The following is a 27,137-nucleotide window of genomic DNA, read 5'->3' on the forward strand; positions in this document are numbered from 1 at the left end:
GTATGAATGTGTGTGAATGGTGAATGGTTCCTGTACGATGTAAAAGCGCTGTGAGTAGTCGTTAAGACTAGAAAAGCGCTATAAAACACAGCACATTTACATTTACTACTGGAGACACTTGTTAATGAGTTTTATGTCAAATAAACTCACGACTTAGCCAGTAAATGAATAACTAGGACACATCTTAGATAGATTTGTCATATGTTTTTGATTCTTTTTTTAAAGTTTTTTTCTTTTCTCTTTATATCCAATATATGTATGTATATATAAAAAATGTATTTATGTAATTCTGTTTTTTCTGTCCTCTCTCTGTCTCATCTCTGCTGTCACTCACTCACAGCCACTGTCACTGTGTCTCAAGATTACTTTAGTTCAATGGGAGTGTCTTATTGGATCACGTGATGCTGATTCGAAGTTACTCTGTGTCAAAGCTGCAGGGACGCTGCATGGTGTGATGAGCCATGGACCAAAATTATTATATTCAAATAAAACAATATTCATAACGTTTGATAAAAATATGGATATGCCTATGAAAAAAAGACCACTCGTACACAGGCTTTACTAACAAACACATTTAGAAGATTCTTTTTTTTTTTTTAAGGAAGTGAAATGCCCAAATGCATCGCGTGGCTTTTAGAAACGACTTAGCAGAATTTCATAATCATTTTTGGAAAAATAAGAATTAAATGAAGACTCGGTTTATACGTGTGCATCAAGAATAGACATTTTATCCCCAGTAACCTTGGCGTCGCATCTTCCTTCCGACCTATAAGCCCTTTTATTTCAGCAGGGATGTCTCTGCGATTGCGCAGCAGCCAACTAGGTGAAGGTGGAAAATCCACTAGGAGGAAGGATGCTTCAATAGGCCGGGTTGTTTCTTCAGTTAATTACACCCTGCTGGACATCGCATTCTCTTGCCCTGCTCCCCCACTGTGGTCTGTCTCAGATATAGTGTCGCCCCCCACACCCCCCCTCCCCTCCTTAATCTCCCAGATTGTCGGCGACTTGCTGCAGCTGCAGTCGATGCTGCAGTTTTGAGCCTCTCCTGCACCGGGACAGCTGACTCAATGAGAAAGACATGCTCGCATTCGTTTTGGTCTCTGGGTCGCTCTGGATTATATTAGGTGAGTTTTGAATATGTGTTTGTGTTTTTCATTCCTTTGTTTTGATTCGTTATCGCTGGGTTGGGTGCTATAATAGGCGATGCACCTGTCTCGCAGGGGCCGAGGCGCATGTGTGTCATTCACTGCCGGCTTTTTCATTCATCAAGGCCTTTCTTTTTGCAGAACCTAGCGCGTCGTGTTTAATCATACTGTATTGCTGCAGTTGGCGCGTTACCTGCACGGTAATGACGCCGGTGACATTTTACTTTTTTACACGTGTAGGATCCCAACATTGACGCAAAACGTGTTCTCGTGAGTCTCGGTTTTAGCATGCTTTCGCTTCAACCCCAGTGTTTGGATTTTTACTTCAGGGTTATTAGAGAAACATGGAGGGATGCTTTCATATTGGCTTTAGCTTATCTCGGTAGGCTACAGGGTGATGGGCACGCACATGCGACTAAATGCACGCGGGTCACTCTGCAGATCAGGGATGTCTTTTCATGTGTCGATGGTTGTGTTTTACGTTGAAAATCCAATCTTTAAAAAAAGAGCTGTTCTCATAAGCCAAACCTGATCAAACGTGTGCATTTGAGGTCGGCCAGCTGCTAAGGTCGTATTACATTGTGCGTAGAAACCGGACACACGTCATTAAAACCCCTAATGAACAGGCTGTCTTTCACAACTTCCTGGTGCTAATTTGTTTCCTCCTAAACGAGACTTTAAAGATCATTCACCTCACACGGGCTACTTTTAATTTCATACTAAACATGTCAGTTTGCCAGGAAGCCGGTTGTGAAACTCAGCATTTTGTCTGTGATGTCCTCCGCCATGCCTCGGTGAAGGAGGGAGGGAGGATGAGGAGGATGAGGAAGGATGACGCGCTTCATATTCCGCCCCTGATTGGATGGAGCTGTCCAGGCGATATGGGTGCTGAAATCCTGTGGCCTACCGGCAAGGTAGAGGGCTGGAATGCTCGGCTCCGACCGACACAGCCCCAGTTTACAGAGCGGTTTTAGGGGCATCGAGACGTTTCAGAGACACAATCGTTGACCTCTAATCGTTTTTAATAAGCTATCCGCGTGGACAACATATAATTCCTTTCGAGCTGTGTTTGACAGTAGTGATGCAAACCAGATTAGAGGCGTTGTAAGAGACAATAGCAGAGGCTTGTTGCTTTTATGTAATGTGGCATGTTAGAAACAGTGTAAATGCTCTGTGCAGATGTTTTAATGGATCATGGCCCTAGATTAATGGTTAAGTTTTAATGGAGCATAAAACAAGGTTTTATTATCCTCCGTCAAAGAGTAAAGGTCTTCAGAAGCAGCTGCACCGTATGGTTGCAAACAATAAGTAACATTTGGTATTTTGGTTGGTGCATTAATATTAAAATCTGCTCTAACAGAGTGGCAGGTGTTTTATAAGTAATAACCATGCAACCGCTTAGAATCAAAGCCCAAAGTTGTTTAAAACTGAATGTATTGTTTAGCTGAGAAAGCATACACATCTACGCTGAAAAGGGCCCCTTGGAGAGATTCATGACACCTTTGACCTGTAAGCACCCTGCTGCTCCTCAATATAAATTATTCATTTTAATCCCCATAGTGCAGCCCCACGCAGCCTGTAAACCTATTCTTTTTCCCTCCTCAATATTTGATTAACATATGGTGGTGGAGTTGCCCCACCCTTTTGCGGAACACAACCAATGATGTTTTAGTCTTTAATGATGGTAGCTCCTCAACTTAACATGCTGTAAAACGAGGCCTATGCCCACCAGAGTAATAATTGCTTGTAACCGTATGTATGTACGACATATTGCTTTTTTGTCATTCAATCAACTTTTAGATGGTATCAAATTAGAGATTGTAACAAGACGGCGAGAGTCTGAGGGATTTTGAACATTTCGAAAACTAGCAAATTAAAGATACACTGCATGACTGTACAATTTGACAGAATAAATATTGATTGTGGCCTGCTGTGTAGTTAATGCATTGTGCACTCACATCAAGTGTTAGGAGACGGGAGGCAAATATACTTGCATTTATCTCACAGAGACAAATTCCTTTAGTTACATGTCTTACAAATGCTTTTATTCTGATTTTAATCAAATGTCAAGTAAGAGATTTTAAGATTACATATAATAATACATTTTTTATTTACATAGAGCTTTACATGGTACTCAAAGACACTTTACAGTAAAACCAGCACATATAGCTCATTAAAAGCTGATAAGCAATAAAACCAACACGTAAAACAAGCATATTCAAAGCACTTAAAAAACAATAAACCAATAACTAACAGGTGGGAAATGAGGGACTATTGTTCGAGGAAAGCTAATCTGTGTGTTTTGATTAGTGTTTTGAATGTGTCCAGGTCAGTACAGTCACTGATGTGTCTGATATAATCCTAAAATATCAGCCAGTCTGGGTGTTCTCAGATCCACATGGCGGCTTTCCTCCTGAGTGGCATTTTGCTGTTTCATCATTCAGTGCATCCTCGTCCTCATATTGTGGATTATGGCCAGTAATGGCTTAGACTAAAGTGCTGAACCAGGTCTGTCTGCATATAAGTGTTCTCTTATAGATCAACCTTCCGTTTAATGTACAATGTTGTCCTTGTTTGGTTAGCATTACTTGTCTTACTCCTTTGAAACAAAAACCTTCCATATTTACTACAGAAAACCCTCTAAGAAGCCTTAAAGTACTTCTTAAATAAAATTTCAGAATTACTTTAAAAGGAGAACAATTTTTTTACCCTCAAAAAACACCAATGTGGAAAAAGTAGGCTTTCACCAGGAAGCAGTAATATATCGCCGTTAGGAATTTATAATAATCACACAAAGAAGATTAAAAAAAAGTTTTTTTCTCTGCCTTTTCCACCTATAAATGACATCATGACCCTGAAAAGATTGTCTTGTGGCCCATTAGGAGCCCTTACCCCCTAGGTTGAGATCCACAGGATCTGCTTCACTCTCACTTTGATAGTCAAATCAAACTGGTAGCAATCTATTCTAGTGTTGGTGTGTGTTATTTGTTTAAATTTGCAAATATCGACCATGTAAGCATAAGTGTCTTTTTTGTATATGTGTGCTTACATGTATATGTGCATTGTGTGTCACTAAGCCAGTGTGTGAGTGGCTCTTTAGTGAAGGAGAAGATGAGTGCAGGTTGCAGGTAGGGGGAGGGTTTCCAAAGAGAGAGAGAGAGAGAGAGAGAGAGAGAGAGTGGTAGAGGGAGGGGTGTGTGGGTGTGGTAAGAGAGCGCTGCGTCTGTTGAGCTGAGGGTGGTGTGATACGGAGGACAGCCAGGGCCAAACTAGGCCAAAACGCATTTTGCTGCCTTCCTCTTGCTTGCTTAAGCTTAATCTGGCCGGTGGCAAAGGAAAGGTAATCCCTTGTTTGCACAGGGTGATTTGATATCTGTCTGAGGCCCCTTTAACGCACAATATGTAATTTTCTGCCGCTAAGGTCTGTCAATCAAAACTATGGATGATAATACAGACTTTTATGACGTTGTGAAGTAGCATTGTGGGAGTTTAAGTTTTCATTGTTTAACACAATTGCTGATTAAAATATATCTGTTCACATATGGGGGTATCCATTACAGTTTTATCTATGTTACGTTTAGTAACGTCACATCATTCTAAAAAATTTGCTGCAGTTTTCCCCCACATAATTATTTTCTTTAATTGAATTTTCTTGATTCGATTTGTAACGTTAGATGACTAGTTAGCAACTGAGCAAGCTAAGATTAGCCAGCAGCTAATGTTAGCTGTCTGCAGGACAATCACAATTTGGCAATTTAGCATCATTACAACCGCCGCTGGAGTTTGTGCAGGATGTGTTCCTATTGCTGTAGGTTGATAGTAATGGTTGGATGCTGGCTAACTGTGGCTGTGTCCCCGGCCTGTTGTCAGCACTCATCCCGACTGAAGTCCCTTAGCAGCGGGGAGTGAGATAAACTCTCTGCTGCATTACTGTGTTGTGTGGCATGTAACAATGACAAAATGATGCCATGTGGCAGAAAGCCTGCTGTAGTACTGTTACTGAATATAATTCTTTCTGTCACATTGTATGATTTACAGTTACTCTTGATCGTATCATCCGGGCTCCCATGGTTTGACGGAAGTTAGAGTAACTAGAGGGGTTTTAGGATGCCACTGACTGCTTGACTAAATGAAACAACCAGTGTCAATACATTGTTGGAAACATTTGGGATAGTGTAAGTACACAACTCAACAAAATGTAAAACATAGGTATGGTCGTTTTTAGACATCTGAATGCAGAAATGTTACATAGTGTACCTTATAACACACCACATGCACACACACATACACCCCCACACACACACACACACACACACACACAAACACACACACATTTACAAGACATAGGACTACATCACGCCTCACTGGCTGCCTGGCTGCCTCTTACGCCTTTGTAAGTGCTGCTGCCTAGACCACAGCTGCTTTAATAACCCTCCTGCAACGCAATTACAGTTTAGATCTTTTGACTGATTTGCTATATTTAGCACTCACTTGCTCTCTATGTCTCTTTTTACTTTTACATTTTACTTCAGTGCTGTTCTTTGAGAGAGAGAGAGAGAGAGAGAGAGATAAAGACAGAGAGAGAGAGAGAGAAAGCAGAAGAGAGAGAGATTGAGAGAGAAAGAAAGAGAGAGAGAGAGAGAGAGCGCTGAACATTGACTGACAACTTTTTTCCTTTACTCATATTAAGAGTATAAGCCAACCAACTACACGGTAAATTATTACTATAGTAAAATGTATTTGGTGCAAAATAAATTTTGAAATGAAAAAAAGACAAAGGTACAAGGTACATGTTTGCATAAACGATCATAGACTAGAGTGGGAGCAGCGCACTAGGCGTTGGAGCAACCTCCACCAATAAGAGACATTGCTATTATGCTTAGGATTGTGGGTAGAGTAAACGGTTGATTTTATACAGACTTTTGGCTTCTACCGAGGCATAAACCTTTGTTTCACAATCTCGTAGCTCGTGGTAAGTCTGCCTTGGATGATTTAGAAATTATGTCTAGTAATCAAAATCCTTATGCCGAATTTGAGTGGGATTTTTTTATCTTTCGGAACCAGTTCTATAATAGCAGTCCTTCCTGCTACATATATATCATATGTAGTACTTCTTTCTTCTGCAGATTCTATCATTCACTGATTTTATTTTATGAATGATATTTGACATATCATGTTGTGGTGCCTATCAATTCAGAAGGGGAAATAGCTGTTGTGTGCACACTTTAGTGTCACATTATTAGTGACCAGAAGATGTTATGGTTTGACTCATCAAGGGTGGTCCTAGGAGAGGAATGGTGGAGAGCTAAGGATGCGTGGTTAAAAGAGGGTGTAAGAGAAGGTGCTATGCAAGTATGATTAAGCATTAGTGTTAAAAAAGAAGAAGCAACAGGAAAAGGAAGATTAAATGCATTAATGCAAGTGAATTTGACCCTTACCCTGCAAAAAAGAGAAAGAAAGCATTTAAATAATAAGAGGAGCCGTGTAGGATGTCTTTAAATAGAGTGTGGTTGTGAGGTTACTACTGGCCATCTGCCTCTGTGCTAACAGGCTCTGATCTCCCCACACTGGACTCTAATCATTGGCGATGGCCCTCCGATGGGCCGATGAGGCGGGGCTTAAGGAAGCAGAGCTGCGTTTACTTGACTTTAAGCTTAAGAGGTTACAGGATATGGTGCTGGCCCATTCACAAGCCCTCATCCCTGCATTGCTTGCAGCACTAACACTGCACCAAAATCTTTCTAAGTCAAATCTTCCTGGGAAAGGAAGAGCATGTGTCCTCATGAATAGGTGACATTAAAGTATCGATTAGGAGCTGCTGTATTAAACAACCGTTGAAGCAACAGAGGTTTATAGCTAAAAATCCACATGTGTACTAGTTTTACTCACATTGTTTAAATGGACCTATCTCAACTCCACCCTTTTATAGGTCCTCAGGGGAGTAGATTCAGAAGCACTTTAGATGAACCAGTTGTGGGAATGTAACGTGTGAAATCAGCCAAATCCTTCCTTAAATACTGCCACTTCTGGAGCACATTTTTCCTCCATGCGAGTGGATACTAGCCTGATCCTACCAGACTTTCGTACATTTGGCCATTCTCCATTGACTTAAAGGCTGGTACTTTGTTGAAGTTCAGAGTGGCTCTGGACAGAGCCTATAGTTTCTGCCCAGAGCCACTTTGGATCCGCCTTAACCAATCACTAACGTTTGGTCTTGACGTAAACTTAGCAATGCTAACGTTTCCCTTAGTCACCCCTTCACCACAAGTTGGAAAATCAAACTTTTCCCAAATCCTGTTGGGAATAGGGCCACCAACGAATTCAGCAAAGATTGTTCTTACTCGGGCTTTAACTTCTGGATATTCAGCAGCGTTGCCACAACGGACTGAATGGCTTCACTTTCTCCCCTGCCATTACATAGATATGAAGAGACAACTGAAGCTATCAGACCTTTGAATGGTAACACAAACTGGATGTTAACATTAGTGGTTGATGATTTAAATTCATCATTCATTTAAGAGAGTTAACATTTATATTACAGTTGTACAAAGGGTTAGAGTTAGCCCGCATACAAGTTTCTTCATCAGCGGATGGAGTTTATTCAGTTGTCATGCAGAAAGCTCTGTTGTCTTCCATGTGCACATTCACGGCTTTGCCTACCATCAAACCTCTATAACTGCTTTGTAGTTACAATGCTAGATTAAACTGAAGGACTGAGGTCTTTTTCCTTTTTTAAGTGGATGTGTTCTGTAGTTAGAGTGATTGTCCTGTAAAGTTCAGGATTGCAGATTGTGTCCACATCAACAATCCTTTAGCAGAACAACACACCTTCATTTAAAAAGATAAATGCAGCAGAATTGCCGCTGGATACACAATGAAGATTGACTCAATTTTTGGTGTGGTGACATTTCACACATTAAACAGAGAGGGTTTTGAGTTCACTAGCTTATAAAGGGCAATGTTATTGCTGACCTGCTGTTCTTGTGTCACATCAGCTGAAGCAACAATCTTTGTAGAAGGCAACAGGGACCGACTTTAAGACCGAGAGTGTCCCCGGGGTGGGTGATTTAGGTTACTATAGGACAGGTTACTATAGAACAGAGAGTTGGATAGCAAACAGAACCATAGGCTGTAGTGTGGAAAGGTTGAAACAGCTGTGCAAATGACACTGTTTGCATCTAAGATAGCCGCGATAATAAGATAACATTTCAACTTCATCCACATTAGGGAAAAAGATTTCTTCGAGGGGCCTCTTGAATCTGACAGACTTTTTGTGCCACTGTGGCTTTTTTTGGTAAGAGACATATACTTCAAATGAGTCAGCCCCTGAAATTGGACACAGCCACTGTGTTTCTTTGAGGGCTAATTGATTCTTAAGACCTGTTCTCGCCTTCCACCCAGCACTCAACCCTGCTCTTTCTCGCTACAGTCTGACATCACTTTTTAAGATGAAAGATTTTCAACAAAGTTTTCTGTTGAGGTTTCAGTGAATCAACAGAGCCTGGCATTCAATCAGAGAAGGTTAGATTCTGCAGAAAACAGACGTTTATTATTGGCAGTCAAATAGGAAAAATGCAGACCAGAGCAGAAAAAAGATAGAGTGAGTCAATAATGGGCAGTGAGATGTTTGCATCTCCTGGAGGCCAATTATGTGTTTGGCAGGCTGTGAGTCTCCTGAAACTGTCTGGACAATTTACGGCAGGAGGATGCTTGGTTTTTGCATGCCTATACTGTGTCATCCCTGCCGACTCAACGTCAGAGCTTGTTCCTTTAAAAACAGGGGCCGGGTGTTTTATTATGAGTCAGCAGATGTGGATTTTTTACTTTTATTGATGTCCCAGTCCCACCGCAGCTCACACATTGAAAGTTTCCAAAATATGTGTGTTGCAACCTCACAAATGCTTTCCAGGGATGGGTAATAAAAAATGAGATCCACTTTATAAATCAGCAGGATACTCTTTACAACAAACATCAATAACATTCTAGTATTACTGATACTGTACAATCCAGATTAACAAGCTTGTTTGTGTGTTTTTATTCAACAAATGAAATGTCAACAAAGATTTTTTTTCTACTGTTGTGAGGTTGAGTTTAGGCAAATCTAGCCTCCTCCATTCCAGCTATCTGCACAGTGGTGTCAGTAGGTTATGGAGTGTGTCTATATTTAGTGCTGTTTCCCCTCCTCTGCCTCTCTTTTCAAATACTAATCCACTGTGGCTTTGTCATCACTGCAGCTAAGCCACATCAGCCTTTGAACACAACGCAAAGCACATGCATTGAGCTATGTTACACATATGTCATCAAAGCAGCCCACTTCATATCAAAATATTCCCCCAGTGATGCATCATATACTGTGTGTCATATCATTAACAACATACTCAATGTCACAATTTGGACCAATGATGTATTGGTTATTGTTTTAATTTTTTTTAAACTTTACTTACAATGTAAGGTTTCCTCCCAATCACACCAGGTGTATCGGAGATATTATGACCGTATATTAGAGCGTCCTTTAGTCATTAGTTAATCAATGTGTCTCTGTAAGAATATCTGCATATAACAATAATACATTTTATTTATGGGCGCCTTTGTGGACCCTCAAGTTCAACTTACAAGACAGTAAAATAGTAATAATAATAGTAAAAACATAGATGAGTGGTGATCATGTTAGATATGCCAGTGTGAAAAAAATGTGTTTGGCAAGTTGGCTTTAATCTAAGAAAAAGTATGACCTTATGGTTATAAAACTCAATGACTCAATATATTTCTTTGAAACATATAACCCTAAAAATCATCTTCTAAGAAGTGATCATTGTAATGATTAAATGCATTCATTATCAGGCAGTTCATCCAATATTTATTATCAGGCCACTTGTGAAATGAAGTCCTCAGTCACTCCACATTTGTACAACAGGTCAGGTTACTGGTTTTGAGGAGGTCAACATGGTGGATTTGGTTTGTTGATATTGGCCTCTGTCTGATGGCTGGGAGGTTTGTCTCTTTGTTATTATAACACGGTTCAGCTGTTTATGTCCTGTTGGCACGAAACCGCCATGGAAATGATCTTGTCTGTGTGTATATTGTGCTGGCAGCCTGGCTGGTGCTTTGTCATTGATCTTCCTGTCAGAACTGCTCAGATACATCAGTTCCACTGTAATATGGAACAATACAATATGAGATGTAGGATATGTAGGTACTGTAATGTGGAAAATAAAGAGTACGTTATAAAGTGTATGTTAGTTCTTGTATGATTTAAATAAACAAGATAGCTACTATTTGTAAATCAGTGAGCTTTAGAGTTATGGTTGGCTTATTTTTTAAATTTGGGCAGAGCCAGGCTAGCAGTTACCCCCTCTTTAAGCTAGGCTAACCTTGTACTGACTTCAGATCTATATTTAACCCAAAGGCTCAATATCAAATTAAATCAAATTTAACTCTTAAAAGAAAAGCGAATAAGCCCAAAATCTTAAACTATTCATTTAAAATGATCAAATACGTGTTTGATATACTAACTTATTTCCATGTTTGACATTTCTATCATTACTTTCTAGATGTTCTGTCAAGAAAATACATTCCAAACAAATGAAGCTGTGCCAGTAATTAAGTCTAACTCTGGGACAGACTCCAGCTGCGCACCGTGGGCGTCTCTACTCAAAAGCGAGGAACATATTATCCCAGAATTAACTTTGACTTTGACACAAAAGTGTTGTTTAGTTCAGAAACATCATCAGGTGGTTTGTGTTATTTGCTATAACACTCAACATTTCCCATAACTTCTCGAATTAACCATCAACATTACTGGAACTACTGACAAAACGGGGACAGAAAAAGAGGAACTATCAGAACACTGCAGTAAAAAATAAAGAGAAGCAGAGAGGCCTGTGGTGTTAAAGGCACGATACATGTCGTCACGTTAGAGGCATATGTTATGCTGTGGTTTTTCAGTTACAGGTGATAGTTTTGATCTGAACAGAAACATGAGTTTTGTTGAATTAAAAGGATTTAAGTCCAAGTAGAAGTTTGGGAAATCCGCGTCAGGGAATGTACAATAAAGCAGGTGAAGGTACTGTGCTTCTGACTTGAATTCAAGTAGTGTAGAAGATGAGCAATAGCTTATATTATGTGTAGATGCGATACCACATGTCAGTGCTGCTTTACAAATGAGTAAAGATGACTGCTGATGTGCTGGCTGCAAAGTATACCATTTTTGTACATCCATTTTTTCACACCAATTTTGTGGTTGTCTACAGAAGAGGTTTAGTGTCACATTTGAATTTTTTTTTGAAGACGAAGAATTTGAAAATTCTGACTTTAAACTTCAAATACAATTTTCACTTTTTCCCTTATCCTCCAGGATGTAACAAAACATTTAGCTGAACTTTAGACCTATTTAAAGTACCTAATCTGACATAATTTATACTACACTGGCACGCAATTGTAGTTCTGTACAGGAAGCAAAGTTGTCACATAGTTCTTAAAGGAGTGTTAAAATATCGTAAAACAGATATTAGTCAGCTCTTAACAATTAACAAGCAGTGCATTAACAACCATAGAAGACACTGAGGACATCTCATTTTAATGGGGATTTAAAGGGTTTTAGTAACTTGAGGGGGGTTTGTATCCTGGATATCACCAGATCAAGCTAAGCTCAATAGATTTGAGATTGAGCGTTGGTCTGGGGAGTCTTCTCTGTATTTTCTCTGCACAAGAGGCGTGACCAACGGGGCTAGTTCAAATGACTGTACGCAACTGGAAAGTCCATCAACCAATCAGACCAACAATGGTGATATAGAAGCGACAGCGGCATCAACAGGTTGCTGCGCTTCGGTTGCGTTCGGTGGCCACAAAATAAGAAGCTGCTTGGTCGCTTCTCTATTGTCATCGTGTTAAACCCACCAGGTAGATAAGCCAGTTTGTGATTGGTTCCCGAAAAATTGTGAACTGAAGCAGGAGAATGAAACGTGCAGGTTTCCAGACCGAGCTTCAGGGCAGAGGGTTTACCCAGTCAAGGGGGTTTGGATTCTCCTATTTAAAACTGGTTGGGTTGATAGTTTACAGCCTGATTCAGTATTTCTTTAAACTCAATCTGGTCATGTACACTTCAATCTTTAGAGGAATCTGGCATTTTGAGCTCCATGAGGGGAGTTTAAATTCTACAACTCAAAACTAACATTTCATGGATAATATTTACGTTTCATTATTTCCCCACCATAATTTATTTCCTGCCAATGCAGACAGGGCTTTTAATTATACTTTCATGTTAGGTCTAAGAACTGTGAGAGGGTTTGCGCTCTTGAATCCAAGTTTATTGTCAGAACAGATTACCCTTATATAATTTTAGATTCAAACTGAATAAATAAAATGTTAACATCTCATATAAAAACTGTAAAGAAATTACACTTTACTTTTGATGTGTGGTAGATGATAAGCTAGACTCATGACCTTGGTATTTCAAAAACCCTGGCTGTTTAGATAATTGTTGTTATAGCACATTCATACGTTGCCTTCGCTTGATCTCGAGAGACAAAAATACTTATCTTGTCTCTTATGTTGGCCTTGCATCCCATTTTTGGGGATTTGAAAGTCATGCATCTGGCTTCCTGGAACCAGCCTTCCCCCAGGTTCATATGATGCAGCTTCCCTTTAGTAAAGTAGGAGTGAAGAAAATAATGCTTCTACAAAACATTAACATATGAATAAGGAAGTCAATGTTCCCACGGCCTCAGATATTTATACTTATCAGCCTCACTGTCTGTTGTGGTTGCGTGCATGTGTTTGTGAGGGAAAGAGAGAGAGAGAGAGAGAGAGAGAGAGAGAGCAGGGAAGTGATTCTGATTGGCTGTGAGCTGCAGCAGTGCCCCGACACCATTGGTTCAGTCAGGTGGCGTTGTCTGATCATTTCCCGTGAGAGAGGAGGAAACCCTCCAGTCAGCTTTGCAGCGAGCCTCCCCCTCAGATAAAGTATGCCTCTCACACCGTATGTGTGTGTTTGTGCGTGCATGCGTTTTTTTTAACCATAAATTAGGTCCTAGGTGGAGTGGTGAGGTCTCATGTATAAAACACTAATACAAGGCTTGCTCAAAGTGGTTTGAACCTAAACCTGAGAAACATGTAGGAGGGTCTAGTTTGGTGTGTATGTGTGTAAATGTCTGAGTCTGCACCTTATTTTTAACCCCCAAAATGCCACCTGCTTTTTAAATACTGTGTGAAGATTAAGGCTTATGAGAAAGCGCTACAGGGAGATTGCATGTGTGGGTTTCCTCTTGCACAACAAAAATATGCAGGTCAGACAAATTGGAAACTGTCAAACTACTATCTAGACTTAGTTGCTTTGTGTAGGTTTACATATCATCAGCTTGCATCTTAATAAATAAAGCAATCAGTCCCTGGAAAAGCTAATCTCACTTCATGTATTTTCAGATTATTTCTATTTATTATTTCATTTTTTATTTCTATATCTAACAGCTGTTTCACGGACCTTAAAGCTATTATTTAAATACCTCATTTAGCTTAATGGGTTTTTGTTTAGGTATTGACTGATCATGCCAAGATGCATATAAACTGTGTTTGAAAATCACACTTATTCCACCAGATATTGATTTATAACCCCTTCCAAATTGAATTAAAATGTTAAAGTTTTAGAAATAGTCAACACATTCTCATGACCGGGTTCATATGGTATCCTATGAAAACTTTCAACAAAACAATTTATGATAGTAATGTTATCTTACAAAATTACGACAAAATGTGCGACGAGTCACATGACAGTTAGCCATATAAAAGGTATAGGTCACTGTGACAGTCGTGAGCGTGGTTGTTTAGCCACAAAAAGGTGACTGTGAAACGTCAATGTGACAATTAGGTTTAGGCACCAAAACAACTCGTTAAGATTTGAAAAAAGGTTTGTGGTTTGGGTTTAATAACCAGCCCCCCTAAGTAGTGCTCCCAGGAGACCCGTTTCCTCTGTACAAGTTTTACTCTTAGCTTCTTCCTATACACAAATTCTAGTGCCAAGTTTAAAATCCTGTGTTTTGGGACCTTACGGGTCTCTCACAGTCTTATACTAGGTGTTTCAATCACAAGTACTGTGGCCACTAGCGACCACTGCCTTACAGCAGGGCTTACAGTAAAAAATATCTGGTTAATTACAGTGGTATTCCGATTTTGGCTATCTATTTGGCTACTATTACTGTACACAAAAAAGGGCCAAAATAATTTTTGAAATCACAAGTTAAAGATCATGCTTTCTATCATACAGAGCTGAGTTCCACCCTGATGGAGAAGATGCAGGCCCAGGAAATGATGAGCGGCCTGAGGATACCGGAGATGGATGAGCTGGGACAGTTTTTTAGCTCCCTGCCAACCTCCACATTGGTGGGGATCGGTGCTCTGACTGCCGTGCTGGCGTACTGGTTTGCAACCAGACCCCGACCCATCAAGCCACCCTGCAGCCTGCTGCACCAGTCTGAGGAGGTGCCGGTAAGATGGAGCACACATGCAAAGATGTATGCAAATGTCTGTATAAGTATCTTAGGGTCTCATTCACAATTGCTGTCAATTGTCTTGAAATGCTTCACACCTTTTTGCACACCCAAGTGGTTAATTTGCACTTGATTTCTCAAAACTCTTAATTTTGTGCCCCACACTTTTCCAGTTTTAGTTTAATTACGATTACACTCATTCAATTGTTGAATACACTAACAGCAATATGCTTCACAAGCAGGACAGACTGTTTTGTTTTATCCCCTGGGTTAATCTTTCATGCTACATGCGCATGGCACTAACCATCTGAATGGTGGAGCTTGTTGGGACAACAGCCAGAAATAGACCTGCCGACACTACGGTTATCTCCTCTGCATTCAATTCTATACTTTTATACTTAGAGTAAAGACCACTACACCAAACACACACAAACACAAAAGATAAGGACACAAGACAATTTCAAATATAACACAAATACACACACCTTGTATATGTGTGTCAGAAAGTGACGGTCACAAGAAGGGGCTGCAGTGTTAAATTAATGTGAACACTGACCTCCCTAATGCTGAGCCCGCTGTGGTGTTTATACTGTTATGTGTGTTTTTACCTTAATGTATAACCTTTACTTGTTGTTAAAGGCAGGTTTTTTCAATTCCAAACCAACTCTGTGTCATCTTTGTGTGGGCAGTGTATTTAGATAAAAAAGTGTTTGATTTTCTTCCTTGGCGTCAGTGCGTGGAGCAGCGGAGGTCTACCTAGATGTTGCGAAAGGTGTCATCCAGTGGATCTCAACAGACCTCCACTACTCTGCCCCGCTGGGAGCTCCATGCACTGGCGCAACGCGCTTAACACCTTTCATCTAAACACGTGCACTCAATTCCACTCTGTCCTGGTTTAACCAACATCCTGACTACACCAAACACACACACACACACACCACAACCCTGTTCCTTCTCACTGACAGGTGAGGCCAGCTGCATTTGTAGTCAATGTAATGTTAAAGTCCTTTGAAATGCTTTTTGTGCCTCTGAGATTTTCCTTTCTTGGAAAACTGACATGGTCTTTGAAGAATATGATGAAACAGATTGAGATGCCTGTCTGTCTGACAAGCACATGCATGCATGCATGCAAAAACACACAAACACACTCATGAGTTTCATTTTATGCCAGGCTCCTAAATCTTTTTCAACATAAAATGACTCATTTACACAAAAAAGGACTTTGCCTCAAGCATTCTTTTTCTTTTTGTGAATGAACTCAGTAATCACCCAGAGTTGCATCAGCCATGGATACACCAGGGAACAAAGCAGAGTAAGCTCAGCTATTTTTATTTGCCGTTGTGAGCTGACAAAAAAGATGGATTATCATTCAGAGAACAAGGGAAACAATTATTTTCTTACTCTGCCTCATGCTGTTGTATCTATTTAACATTGTCTTTATGATGGAGCACAGCTAGATCTCATTTGGGTTTTGTTTATTTGTTGGCAAACTTAGTTTTTCATTTTGGTACTGACCTTTATGGTGTCACACTGTTTCTCTGTCTCTCTGTCTCTCGCTCTCTCTCTCTCTTTGCAACAGCATGAAGATGGAGGTCGCAGGTCCATGATGGGCGACAGCTCCAAGCTACTGACTCATTACCATGACGATGCCAGGACCATGTACGAGGTCTTCCAGAGAGGCCTTCACATATCTGGTGGGTAGGCTGTTATGGAGGAAAATCATTTTCTGTATGTTTATGTCTCTTACAATTCTTTCATCCTCTTCTGGGTATTCTGTCCATATTATCAAATGAATGTACATTTATTTGATCTACAGGACAAGCACATAAATACATAAACACGTGATGAACAAAACCTTTTTTTCACATATTTCCTTGAAGACAATTTAAAAATCCAATCATATCTCTCATGGTGGTGGTAAAATTAATCTAACGTTAACATCGTCAGGCCTCGCATGGAGTATAAGTAACTAAGTGACTGACTCCTAATGCAGAAACATTCTTACCTATTAGCACTCCAACCACCCCTACTCTCCAGTGAAGAATTGTACTACCTACCAGGAAAACAAACAAGAAGATTTCATAGTTTCACAGGTTTTGTTTGACCCTGATCTGTTAAAAATGACCACCATCTTTTAAAATGTAATGCTTTGTCCAGGAAAATAATAAGTTTACATATTATATTATATTATTCCGACACCACTTTGGTTTTCTATTTGTTCAACAGGTGACGGACCTTGCTTAGGCTCGCGGCTACCTAACCAGCCTTACAAATGGATATCCTACAAAGAGGTTAGTGCCATTCAGGGGACATCTTATCTCCTTGTAACAATGACAGGTGCAATGGGTACTAAGAGTGAAATCTTAAGGAGATGTCTAGCATGCAGAAACTACCACAGACAATATATATTAGTAATAAAGCTGAATTTACATTGCTTTTACAGTTATGAATCTTAAAATCGTTTTTAATCTTATTTTGGGAGACATTATCAAATGTCTTTGCTACAGTAAAAAAAATCTAATATTTATGAAAAGCATTTCCTGTAAAGAACACATCATTGAAATGTCAAAAATTATCACATATCATCAGCTTTGTAATGAGATTTGATAAGGTATAATCCGACCATATGTAGTCCATTTAAGTATGTGTAAGGTGACACTCAGGTGTCGGTTGCAACCTGTGCACCTGCACCACAGAGGTTTTGTTGCACCAAATCTGCCTAGCAACCAACACTGGCACGGACATGAAGGTCCACTGAACTGCAGTCTGCAAACACTGCTAAATATAGATAAAAAACACACAAGAAAACACATGAGGCAATGGGGAATGGAGGTATAGGAGGTAGGTACAGTTATTAGAAAAAGTATATTGAGAAAACAGTCCTGTCTAGTTGACAAGTCGTGTTGTCAGATCATTATCCAGCCACACTGGCGTTACAGTATTATCATATAACTGTCAAAGATCACATCTTTTGATAAATGGTTGAAGGGCAGTTTCATTTCACCAGTGATGTAGAAATCATCCCAGTTAAGCAATGCCAAAAGCCATATAAAAAAAGTGAATCACACAATCCTCAAAATTTATCAATGACATCATGTTACTTTGCAAGATAGTCCCTTCATTTAGCTAAATAGTTAATTAATAGTTTTAAACTAATTCCAAACATCTGACACTTAGGAACATTTCTATCTCTAAACTGTTTCCTCAAAAATTGAAAAGCAAGATGTGAAAATATGTTTGTTGTTAAAAGAAGACTAGAAGACCAGCTCAGCATTTAAGTTCTATCTGGTCCAATCAGCTGCTTTCTCTGCTTCCCACTCCATAGGTGACGGCCCGGGCGGAGCATCTGGGTTCAGGCCTTCTGCACCAGGGCTGCCAGCCCAACCCCAGCCAGTTCATTGGAGTGTTCTCCCAGAACAGGCCAGAGGTGACTTTCACGCTTTGTCTCAATCTAAGGTTGTTTCCTAGCTTTTCATGCTGTCTCTCTCGCTCTGTTTCATCGACTCCGTTTCTCACGGTCTCTTTGCTCTACTGTATGTATGTATGTTGGCTCAGAGAAGTGCATGTAAACCATTTTACAGACTGTTTCCTCTACACAGGCCACAAATATAAACACAAGCACACTCAGCAACTGTACACACTTCTGTTAGTTTCTTCACATAGAGATCCTCTCTCGTTTTTTGTACAAGTAAATGTATTGTTACATATTTAGAACATAAATGTAGGCTAACAATGATAGGAGCACAAATATGTTTTGATTTACAAGTATGATGAATGAACCCTAATAATCCCTGACCTTTGACCCCTGACATGTGTGTGATTTTAGTGGATTATTTCAGAGCTAGCTTGCTACACCTATTCCATGGTGGTGGTTCCTCTTTATGACACACTGGGCCCTGACGCCATACGATTCATCATTAACACTGGTAAGAACACACACATACACACTACTTATACGTACAAATACTAACTGGCAGCCATGCTAACATACACATAACACACACACACACACACACACACACACACATGCAACAGTATTCAGAAGTGATAATTATTTTAGCTCTGCTAAGTTTTGAGTTAAGATGTTAAAGGTGCAGTAAGTAATCCTTATAAAACTAACTTTATGTCATATTTGCTGGAAGTGACCCTATGTTCAAGTAGAACTACATGAAGCCGGTCTTTTAAAAAAAATAATCCTACTTCTCCGGCACCACCTACAGCCTATAGTGCAATTTGCAAAAATCCACCGCTCCCTGTTTAGATGCACCAATCGGAGCCGGGGGGGTCTAACTGCTTGTCAGTCACTGCTCATGCACACACATTTCATAGCGTCCTCCCTTCCCCTTGCACGAGCTGCAGATAGGTTTCCCAACGCTCTGTTGTGCACAGCTCTCCCTTGTGGGAGAGGGGCTTAGGAGACCGTTTCAGGCTTTAGCGGAAAGGGGGGAGGGACTGAAAAGGTCTTCTCTTCTTTGACGGAATAACTGAAGTGGTAGCTTTAGCATTGTTGTCAGCTCAGCCATGATACACTGTGTGGTCCTTCCTGGAAAAATAAAATGAAACACCCCGGAATTGATAACTGCTGCAAATGGATGTCTGCTGCTAAATAACCTTATCAACACTGCTTATACAGGCCTAGTTTTGTACTGAACTGACCACAAATTTCAGCTGAATCTCCACTGCACGTCTGTGTCTTTTTGTTTTGATTTGTTCCTTTTGGTTCTTTATTGTGTTGATATTCACACAAGGGTGCATGTGCTCTTGTGTGCTTGTGCCACTCCAGCTGACATCTCCACAGTCATCTGTGACAAAGTGGAGAAAGCTGAGGTGCTTCTAGAAAACGTTGAGCGCAAGGAGACTCCGGGTCTGCGAAGAATTATCCTAATGGATGACTTTGAGTCCACCCTCGTGGAACATGGAAAGAGCTGTGGCGTCCACGTGCAGGCCATACAGGAAGTAGAGGTATGACATGCAGGACCAGACCATCGGTACTTGCACTTTAATGATATTTACTGTAATTTAAGAAATAGTCATTTGACCATCCATATTCTGGTGTTTTTGTTTAATGCATATCAGTTTTACATTAATCAGATTTATTTAAGGTTTGCAGCACTATAGCTTCATCTAAATACAAACAAAATGTGTTTTGTATTCTTATAAAGGAACATGTTGCGACACGGAAGTTTCATTTTCAATCTGAACTGCCAGACAAAACAACAACCAGTCAAAACAAACTGATGTTTGAAGATAAATCATTTGTCAGTCATGTTAGAAGAGATCTTTATCTACTCCTCTATGGTGCTACAGAATCTGGAATATGTGGCATTTCCCGAGAACAAAATCACACAGAGTGCAAAAGAATTTACTAATGTGTTGTTGTGCCTCTCTGTCTGAGATGGACATTTACAGTAAACCCACTTCTCTTTACATGCCTGTATCTGCTTCATTAGCACAATCACAGCAAACAGACATGTAAAACTGGTCCAGCAGATCCCAGCAGTGTCATGACAAAGGCCAGTTTAGGTTAGATGAAAATTTCTTGTCAGGAGCCTGCTGTGACTGACTGCCTTTGTGGCACTCTGGTGGCCGTTTTGTATATTGTGTTGTGTTTTGTGCTTGTTGCTGTTTCCCATGTGTTCTGTGGTTACCTGTCTGTCATATATCTTTGTCTTCTACCATCCCCTTACATGGTCTGCACTTCCTGTCTTGTTAGTTTCCCTCTGTTTTAGCTCTCACCTGTTCCCAATTATTGTCTTGTTGGTCTTGTCCACTCCCTTGTCTTTCTGTTAATTGGTTTGTGTATTTCTACACCTGCTGGTTCTCTGTCCTTTGTCAGTTTGTCTCTCTGTTTGTCCGGTTGAGTCCTGACCATTTGTAGGTTGTAAGTTTGTAAGTTGTAGTTATAGAGTCAGAATAAAGCGTTTCTGTTTGAACTTCTGCTGTCTATCATACTGAGACGATCTCCCCACAGAGTTACATGGACCATATGTACTGGGGACTGACCCACAGCGGCAGTTGACAGGGATATAACTTTAAGACACACCAATCCGGGCCATGCTCAGGCATAAAAGGCTCAGATGTGCAAGGGTTCACTGATTTACATTGATTGGAACAGTATCCAAGCAGCCTTGCCCTGGAGTGCTAGATAGTCTCTTCACTCAGTGAACCAAGGTTACGTTGTAACCGAAACATTTTCAATAATAAGAAGTAGCTGGCAATTACATGTGTACATAACTGTCATTTTTCTGTGATGACCAACTTTAATGGACGTGCTTTGACTGTGCCAGTGTGATAGACAGCCAGCTCATCTGGTTTATCAGGTGGTTTAAAACAAATGAGAGGAATTATTGCAAATGCTGCTTCACACTGACTTACAATCACAACAACAAAGCGTAAGCGAATGCAGTGGGATTGTAGAGATGGCTTTCTGAGCATGTTTGATTTCCATCAACAAATGTTTGGCCTTTGTGATTGGTTAAGAACGTTTACTGATAGAATTCAGAAGACACTCAATATTCAAAGAGGCATGGCATTAAACACTAAATATATGTCTGATAACATAATTGTACTGTCATTTATGTATTAAAAGGTGTCAAGTCTACTACTAATAGTTATTTTTATGTTGTTTTTCTTATAGGCTCTGGGCAAAGAGCATCACAGAAAACCTATAGTAAGTACTAGCGTATTCAAGATTCAACTACAAACAAGGAGAGATGCACTGTACTATTAGAAATGCAAGCCGCACAGGTCATTCTGTCATCATATTTTATTCTTAATGCAAATTAGGACAGAGTTTGAATGCTAACAGGCTAAACTAAGAAGGTGAGCATATTACTTTCTAAACGTCTTAGTACTTCTAAATATTCTAGACTTACTTACTTCTTGGTATGTAGCTCAAAGCACCACGGTGCCTGAGTGCAGCCTCTCAGAGCCTTTAGCATGGCTGTAGACTCAAACATGTATATCGAATTCATTATACTGTGTTGCTGAAAGCTGGCTACTTTGTATTAGCCAACTCAGCAAGTATTTACTCTCGGTTGAAAATAACTAGTGAGTGCATTGAATGCACTTCCAAGAAAGTTTTGATGACAGATTTTTGGAAATGTACACATTAACTCTGGATGTCCTACTGTTGGTACGATGGCAGAGAAAGGGGCCAGAGCTAATGACTCTAAATACAATATGTAGACATGCAACATTCCTTAATCTCTTTGACAAGATTTTTTGCAGGTTGCTGTCAAGAAAGTTATAAAAATGTAGAAGTTCATCTCATTATAAGTTACATTGAAATCTCATGCTCTGAGCGATACCGTTCTGTCTCCTCAGCCACCGTTGCCAGATGACCTGTCAATTGTTTGTTTCACCAGTGGAACCACAGGTAGGATTTTATAAATTGTGGAAATAACAGGCATTATTTGTGATTGTTGCTGTGTTTGGAGCCTCACATTTTGTTCTTCTACTATGGGCTAACAGTAAACATAGAAACAATCAGACATACATTTAAGTGCCCTCTGTAAATAGACAGTATTACATGCTTTCACTGGTAGGGCCAGTAAATTACAACTTTACCTACTTTCACTTAACTAGGGTGCTGTAAAGTCTAGACTCAATCAGATCTCCGTGATCTTCGTAACAGTACAGTAGAACGTTTGTCTTTAACAGAGTGACAGTAATAACCTAATACACCATCATTACTAAGATAAAACTACATTCTCGGTTATTTTTGCACTGTATAACACAGCCAAATCAGAAACATAACTCTACACATGAACAGTGCAATATTAGCTCACACATAAAATAGCACCCTCGTCAATTAGCCTACTGTTGCTAATGTACATACATAAATCTACATAACATTTTCATCAGACTTACTTATACATGCATGCACACAGTGGCATCCACAAAGTTAGTCCAATTAGGGGATAAAGGAAAGTGTGATAGCTTTCAACGTTAACACCTTTTCTCTCTCGCTCGAGACCGCTGTGTCCGTGCCGAGTTGTAGAGCATGACCTTACCGCATGCTGATACGTTACTAGTCCAGGTAGAGCGAGCTACTATACTGACAGGGAGAGACAGAGACTGTATCACAAAAAATAGGTTGCACACAAGGGGGGGAAGTAGCTTCCACTTAAGGGGCAGCACAGCACAAAGCCCGACCCAAGTGTCTTTCCTAGTTTAAGACCGACACAGTTGTCAATTTCCTGTCCACTGGGATTAGCGTGTGTCTGACAGGGTGGGGGGGGGGGGCATGGCATCATGATAGTGGCTCTCTATCATGATGCTGGTCAACCATCACGATGCAGTGATCACATCTTCCATTGGCACAACCCTAATATTTAGGCCATAGTTTTTTTGTTCAGGAGACTATTGTGTTAATGCTAAATGTCCAGGACTACACAGCAATAAACACCGTAAATGATTTAAAGCATAGAAGATCGGGGCTCTCTTGTTAATCAGAAGAATTAATTCAATTTATAAGTATGTTGTTTGATATGTCAAACATCTGTCTGAAATTCAGTATACAGACATATTTGCTGTTGAGTATGATCACTTTTGGACCGAGATGTGTTACTATTACTCTACTTGAAGGCGAGACGGGAGGACAAGCATTTACTCTAAATATATATACACACATATTCCTTTTTGTCCTGAAATGCCAGATGACAACACATTTATGTGAGTGAGGAAGCAACACTGTTTTTTGGGAGGTCTTTTATCCGATAACCACAGACAAGGGAACAAATGCAGGTCATACACCAGCTACAGCTCTAGAGTCCTTTGAAAACGCTGCCACCTGTTGGCTTTCACAGAGACATGCAAACACTCCAACATGGGGTTAAAGTTTTCACACATCACTCTCCATTTCCTGAGAATTCCCTCAGTCTTTGTTGCAACATCTTTTCGGCTTTTTTACTGCTGTGGCATACATCTGGAAAGAGGAACACTTTATTTAAGAGTCATTGCTTCACAATCACTACTTTGTGTGTAGATAGTACTGAGCAATGTGATGGCGTTACAGTAACTGGGGAGAAACATGACACTTTTAGATGTTGTAGGAGTTGCCAAACATTAAAAAAGAAAAATGTGATTTAGGGAGTTTCTTTATTCACGGCTAAAGAGCTGTTTCAAATTGTGACATACTGTAACAGATTTGTAATTTTTCCACTTGAAATAATGGTGACACATGGCTTTGAAACACAGTCTGGTATGTAAAATAGTTTTTGACCATGTAGTTACAGATTTTAGAGGCAAAGGAACATAAAGAGAGACAACCAACATTCCCAAATTTAAATTAATTAATTGAGAAATAGTAATTTAAAGTGGTATGTATTCTACTGAAAAAGTAGTCTTTTCAACAGATATACAGCACATACACATTATGTACGTGTGTGTGCATAGACCACACATGCTGTTGTCCATCAGTGTAGGTATTAAAGTGTGCAGATAAGAAAAGATTACTTGAGGGTGAAACATTTCAAAGAGATCACTGTCTCCCTTCGGAAAAATTCACTCTGTTAAATTAACTTAAATTATGTTACATATTTATATGGCCATTAGACTACAGTATATCTCTGCTTTGCGTTTCATGCCTGATTGTCCACTATTTAACAGCTCAAGGATATGATGATCCTTTTTTTTGTCCCAAATCTTTCTTAAATGGCAATTACAATTCAGAGGATCATTCCGCAAAACCCAGTTTGTCTTTCATTGTCTGATTCTTTGGATGACTGCATGATCCTTGGCCAGGTGAAGGGAATTTCATTTCATTAATGTTGGTGTGGGTGTGTGTTTTCTGTCTGCTTACACAGGAAACCCAAAAGGAGTTATGCTTACCCACGGGAACGTGGTGGCAGATTTCTCAGGCTTCCTCAAAGTAACAGACGTGAGTGACTATGTTTTCTTTTTTTGTCCTTTTCTTAGGAAATCTTTCATAGCAATACCCCAGACACCCACCAGTCAATCAAGATGTAATTATGATGTCTGACTTTGCTAAGAGTCTGGTTCAGTATCAGTCTGGTTTCACTTTTTTTTTATTTTCCCCCATAACTTCTATGACAGTTGTCGTGTTGCAAGATCCTTTTAAACCTAATTGTTTCCTTTCTTCTGACTACTGCAGAAAGTCATTTTTCCCAACCAAGATGATTGCCTCATTTCCTTCCTGCCACTGGCTCACATGTTCGAGAGGCTCATTGAGGTAAACGGGCTGAACTGAGATCCTTGACCACAGGATTGAGATGGTTATGCAATCGGATGCTTGGAGTGTGGTGGGGGCAGAGGAAGGATCTGTGACTTTATAGGCATTCATGTGAAACTGTTTAATGTGTGGGAAGGACAAGGAGTGGGAGGTAGGGAGAGGCTCTGTTTTTCTTTCCCTTTTCCTTTGGTTTAGTTTTCCAACTCTAATGATGACGGCCATACCTGCCTTTTACAGCCACTAGTGTTTAAGCTGCATCATTACCTATCTTACTGAAGCTTGCACGGGCGCGCGCACACACACACAAACACACACATACACACACACACAGACACACACACAGGTATCTGCCAATAATATCACAGTATACTCTTATATGCACACAGGAAACAACATTATTGAAAGAAATCAGGTTAAGGAAGGAGATTCTATTTGCACATTTGCACGTTTACTTTTAAACCTGTGTTTACCTGCAGCTGATCAGTAATCACATGTATCTTTTACTTTACCATCTACCATATTTTTAAGCCAAAGCTGGCATACAGATGTGTATTTGTGCTGTTCAGTTTTTTGTTTGGATCATTTGGACTGACGGGCACAGTAATAGAAGAATGCACCATTTGTCCTTACAGTGCCTGACTTCCACTTTTCAACTGTAGAAAACCACTTTCTAGATTTTAGTAGTGCTGCCGTAAAAGCAAAGCTGTAAGGAACTACGTTATCATACAGCACTTTTGCCAAAGGGATTCCTTCTTAGACTGATGTCTTTTTTATCATACACTTGCTCTAACTAGAAACTCGGTTTAGCGTTTACATGTCCAACACATCAGGTTTCTCCTCCACACATGTAGCTGAGTTAAGCTCAGTTGCATTTTACTCAGCGTGTAAGAAATTAGGAAACAAGATAACAACAAACAAAGAAAATTTGATCAGTAACAGTTGCATCAGACTATATCAGGGGCCCTTGGTGTTTGTGTCTGCTTAGTCACCTGTCATATGTTGGCTTACAAAGACACATCAACAACAAAACCCTGTCACATGAAGTCCCACAGGAAACCTCAGATCTGTTAACAACCATACAGTGCATTCTAGCTTTTCCTGTTTTAGTTTCTTATCATCATACCCAGATGCATTGGTAGTGTGTTTAGCTAGCGAGTGCTATTTTAATTAGTTCTGCGTGTGTGTGTGTGTGTGTGTGTGTGTGTGTGTGTGTGTGTGTGTGTGTGTGTGTGTGTGTGTGTGTGTGTGTGTGTGTGTGTGTGTGTGTGTGTGTGTGTGTGTGTGTGTGTGTGTGTGTGTGTGTGTGTGTGTGTGTGTGTGTGTGTGTGTGTGTGTGTGTGTGTGTGTGTGTGTGTGTGTGTGGGTGTGTGTGAGAGAAAAGTGTCATGTGTGTATTACACAGCCAAGTTGAACCTGCCTGGTTTGTTTGCCTGCAACACACAAGCAGAATTGTCAGTGGCTTAAGACTCATGAAACCATCTTACTTCCCCAGAGAGCAGCACATCAGACCGCACAGTCTCTCTTACACATACACAAAAACACCTCTCCATTTCTGATAGGCCAGCCACTGATCTCTCAAACAAAGGCCAAAAAGAGGTTGTACCTTCAACTTCGCTGTGTCCTCAGATGGCCTGCAGAAACAGGAACAGGGTCATAAAAGGTGCATGTTTTTACTGCCACTAGACAACAAAGGTTGTGTGCTGAGTTAATCCTTATTCTAGTCCATATTCTGTCTGTGTAAGTTGAAACCTGCAAATTATCTGGAAAAGGTTGTGTGTGTGTGTGTGTGTGTGTGTGTGTGTGTGTGTGTGTGTGTGTGTGTGTGTGTGTGTGTGTGTGTGTGTGTGTGTGTGTGTGTGTGTGTGTGTGTGTGTGTGTGTGTGTGTGTGTGTGTGTTGGGGGAAAAAAACACTTGGAAGATCAGGCCTACTTAACACAGTAATTTTCATTTGAAATATCTTTTGCATTTCCACACAATTTGCATCAACCGACTCCAAGAAAAATATGCATACACATCGGTTTTCTTGGTTTCTTGGTTGGTCATTTCCTGATTTCTGCATTATTGAGTCTTGACATGTGATACTTGTACTTTACTCTGATATTTTCCTATTATGCTAACTTCTTATTCTACTTTACTCAATTTCAGTTTGAAATATTGTACTTTGTATTCTCGCTGTGCTATTTGAATAAAGATTACGGAATTTCTATCAACTTAGTTTTATCTAAAACCTTAAATTATTTTACCCGTGTCAGTGTTGAGATTTTGTCTGTAGAAGATACCTCACAGCTAGTGACGTTAGCCCCACTATTTGTGTC

General features: G+C 40.0%; 1 protein-coding gene across 3 annotated transcripts in view; it reads left to right on the top strand.

Annotated features, from left to right (window-relative positions):
• The first annotated feature begins 564 nt into the window (after nucleotides 1–564).
• acsl6 (acyl-CoA synthetase long chain family member 6) overlaps nucleotides 565–27,137 on the top strand; it is a 34,307-nt gene continuing 7,734 nt past the window's right edge. The window contains exons 1-12 of one of the 3 annotated variants that reach the window (XM_034889967.1): nucleotides 565–871; nucleotides 994–1,124; nucleotides 14,404–14,624; nucleotides 16,206–16,320; nucleotides 16,853–16,917; nucleotides 17,952–18,053; nucleotides 18,453–18,552; nucleotides 19,410–19,588; nucleotides 21,264–21,296; nucleotides 21,953–22,004; nucleotides 24,436–24,509; nucleotides 24,744–24,821. In XM_034889967.1, the coding sequence (XP_034745858.1) occupies nucleotides 1,079–1,124; nucleotides 14,404–14,624; nucleotides 16,206–16,320; nucleotides 16,853–16,917; nucleotides 17,952–18,053; nucleotides 18,453–18,552; nucleotides 19,410–19,588; nucleotides 21,264–21,296; nucleotides 21,953–22,004; nucleotides 24,436–24,509; nucleotides 24,744–24,821 (1,065 nt within the window). In that variant the 5' untranslated portion in view covers nucleotides 565–871; nucleotides 994–1,078. Of the gene's footprint in view, nucleotides 1,125–7,074; nucleotides 7,194–14,403; nucleotides 14,625–16,205; nucleotides 16,321–16,852; nucleotides 16,918–17,951; nucleotides 18,054–18,452; nucleotides 18,553–19,409; nucleotides 19,589–21,263; nucleotides 21,297–21,952; nucleotides 22,005–24,435; nucleotides 24,510–24,743; nucleotides 24,822–27,137 lie in introns of all 3 variants that reach the window. The other 2 variants (XM_034889969.1, XM_034889966.1) reach the window with 2 other exon arrangements.

Source organism: Etheostoma cragini, chromosome 13 (genome assembly GCF_013103735.1).
Source record: "Etheostoma cragini isolate CJK2018 chromosome 13, CSU_Ecrag_1.0, whole genome shotgun sequence".
NCBI classification, from domain to species: domain Eukaryota; kingdom Metazoa; phylum Chordata; class Actinopteri; order Perciformes; family Percidae; genus Etheostoma; species Etheostoma cragini.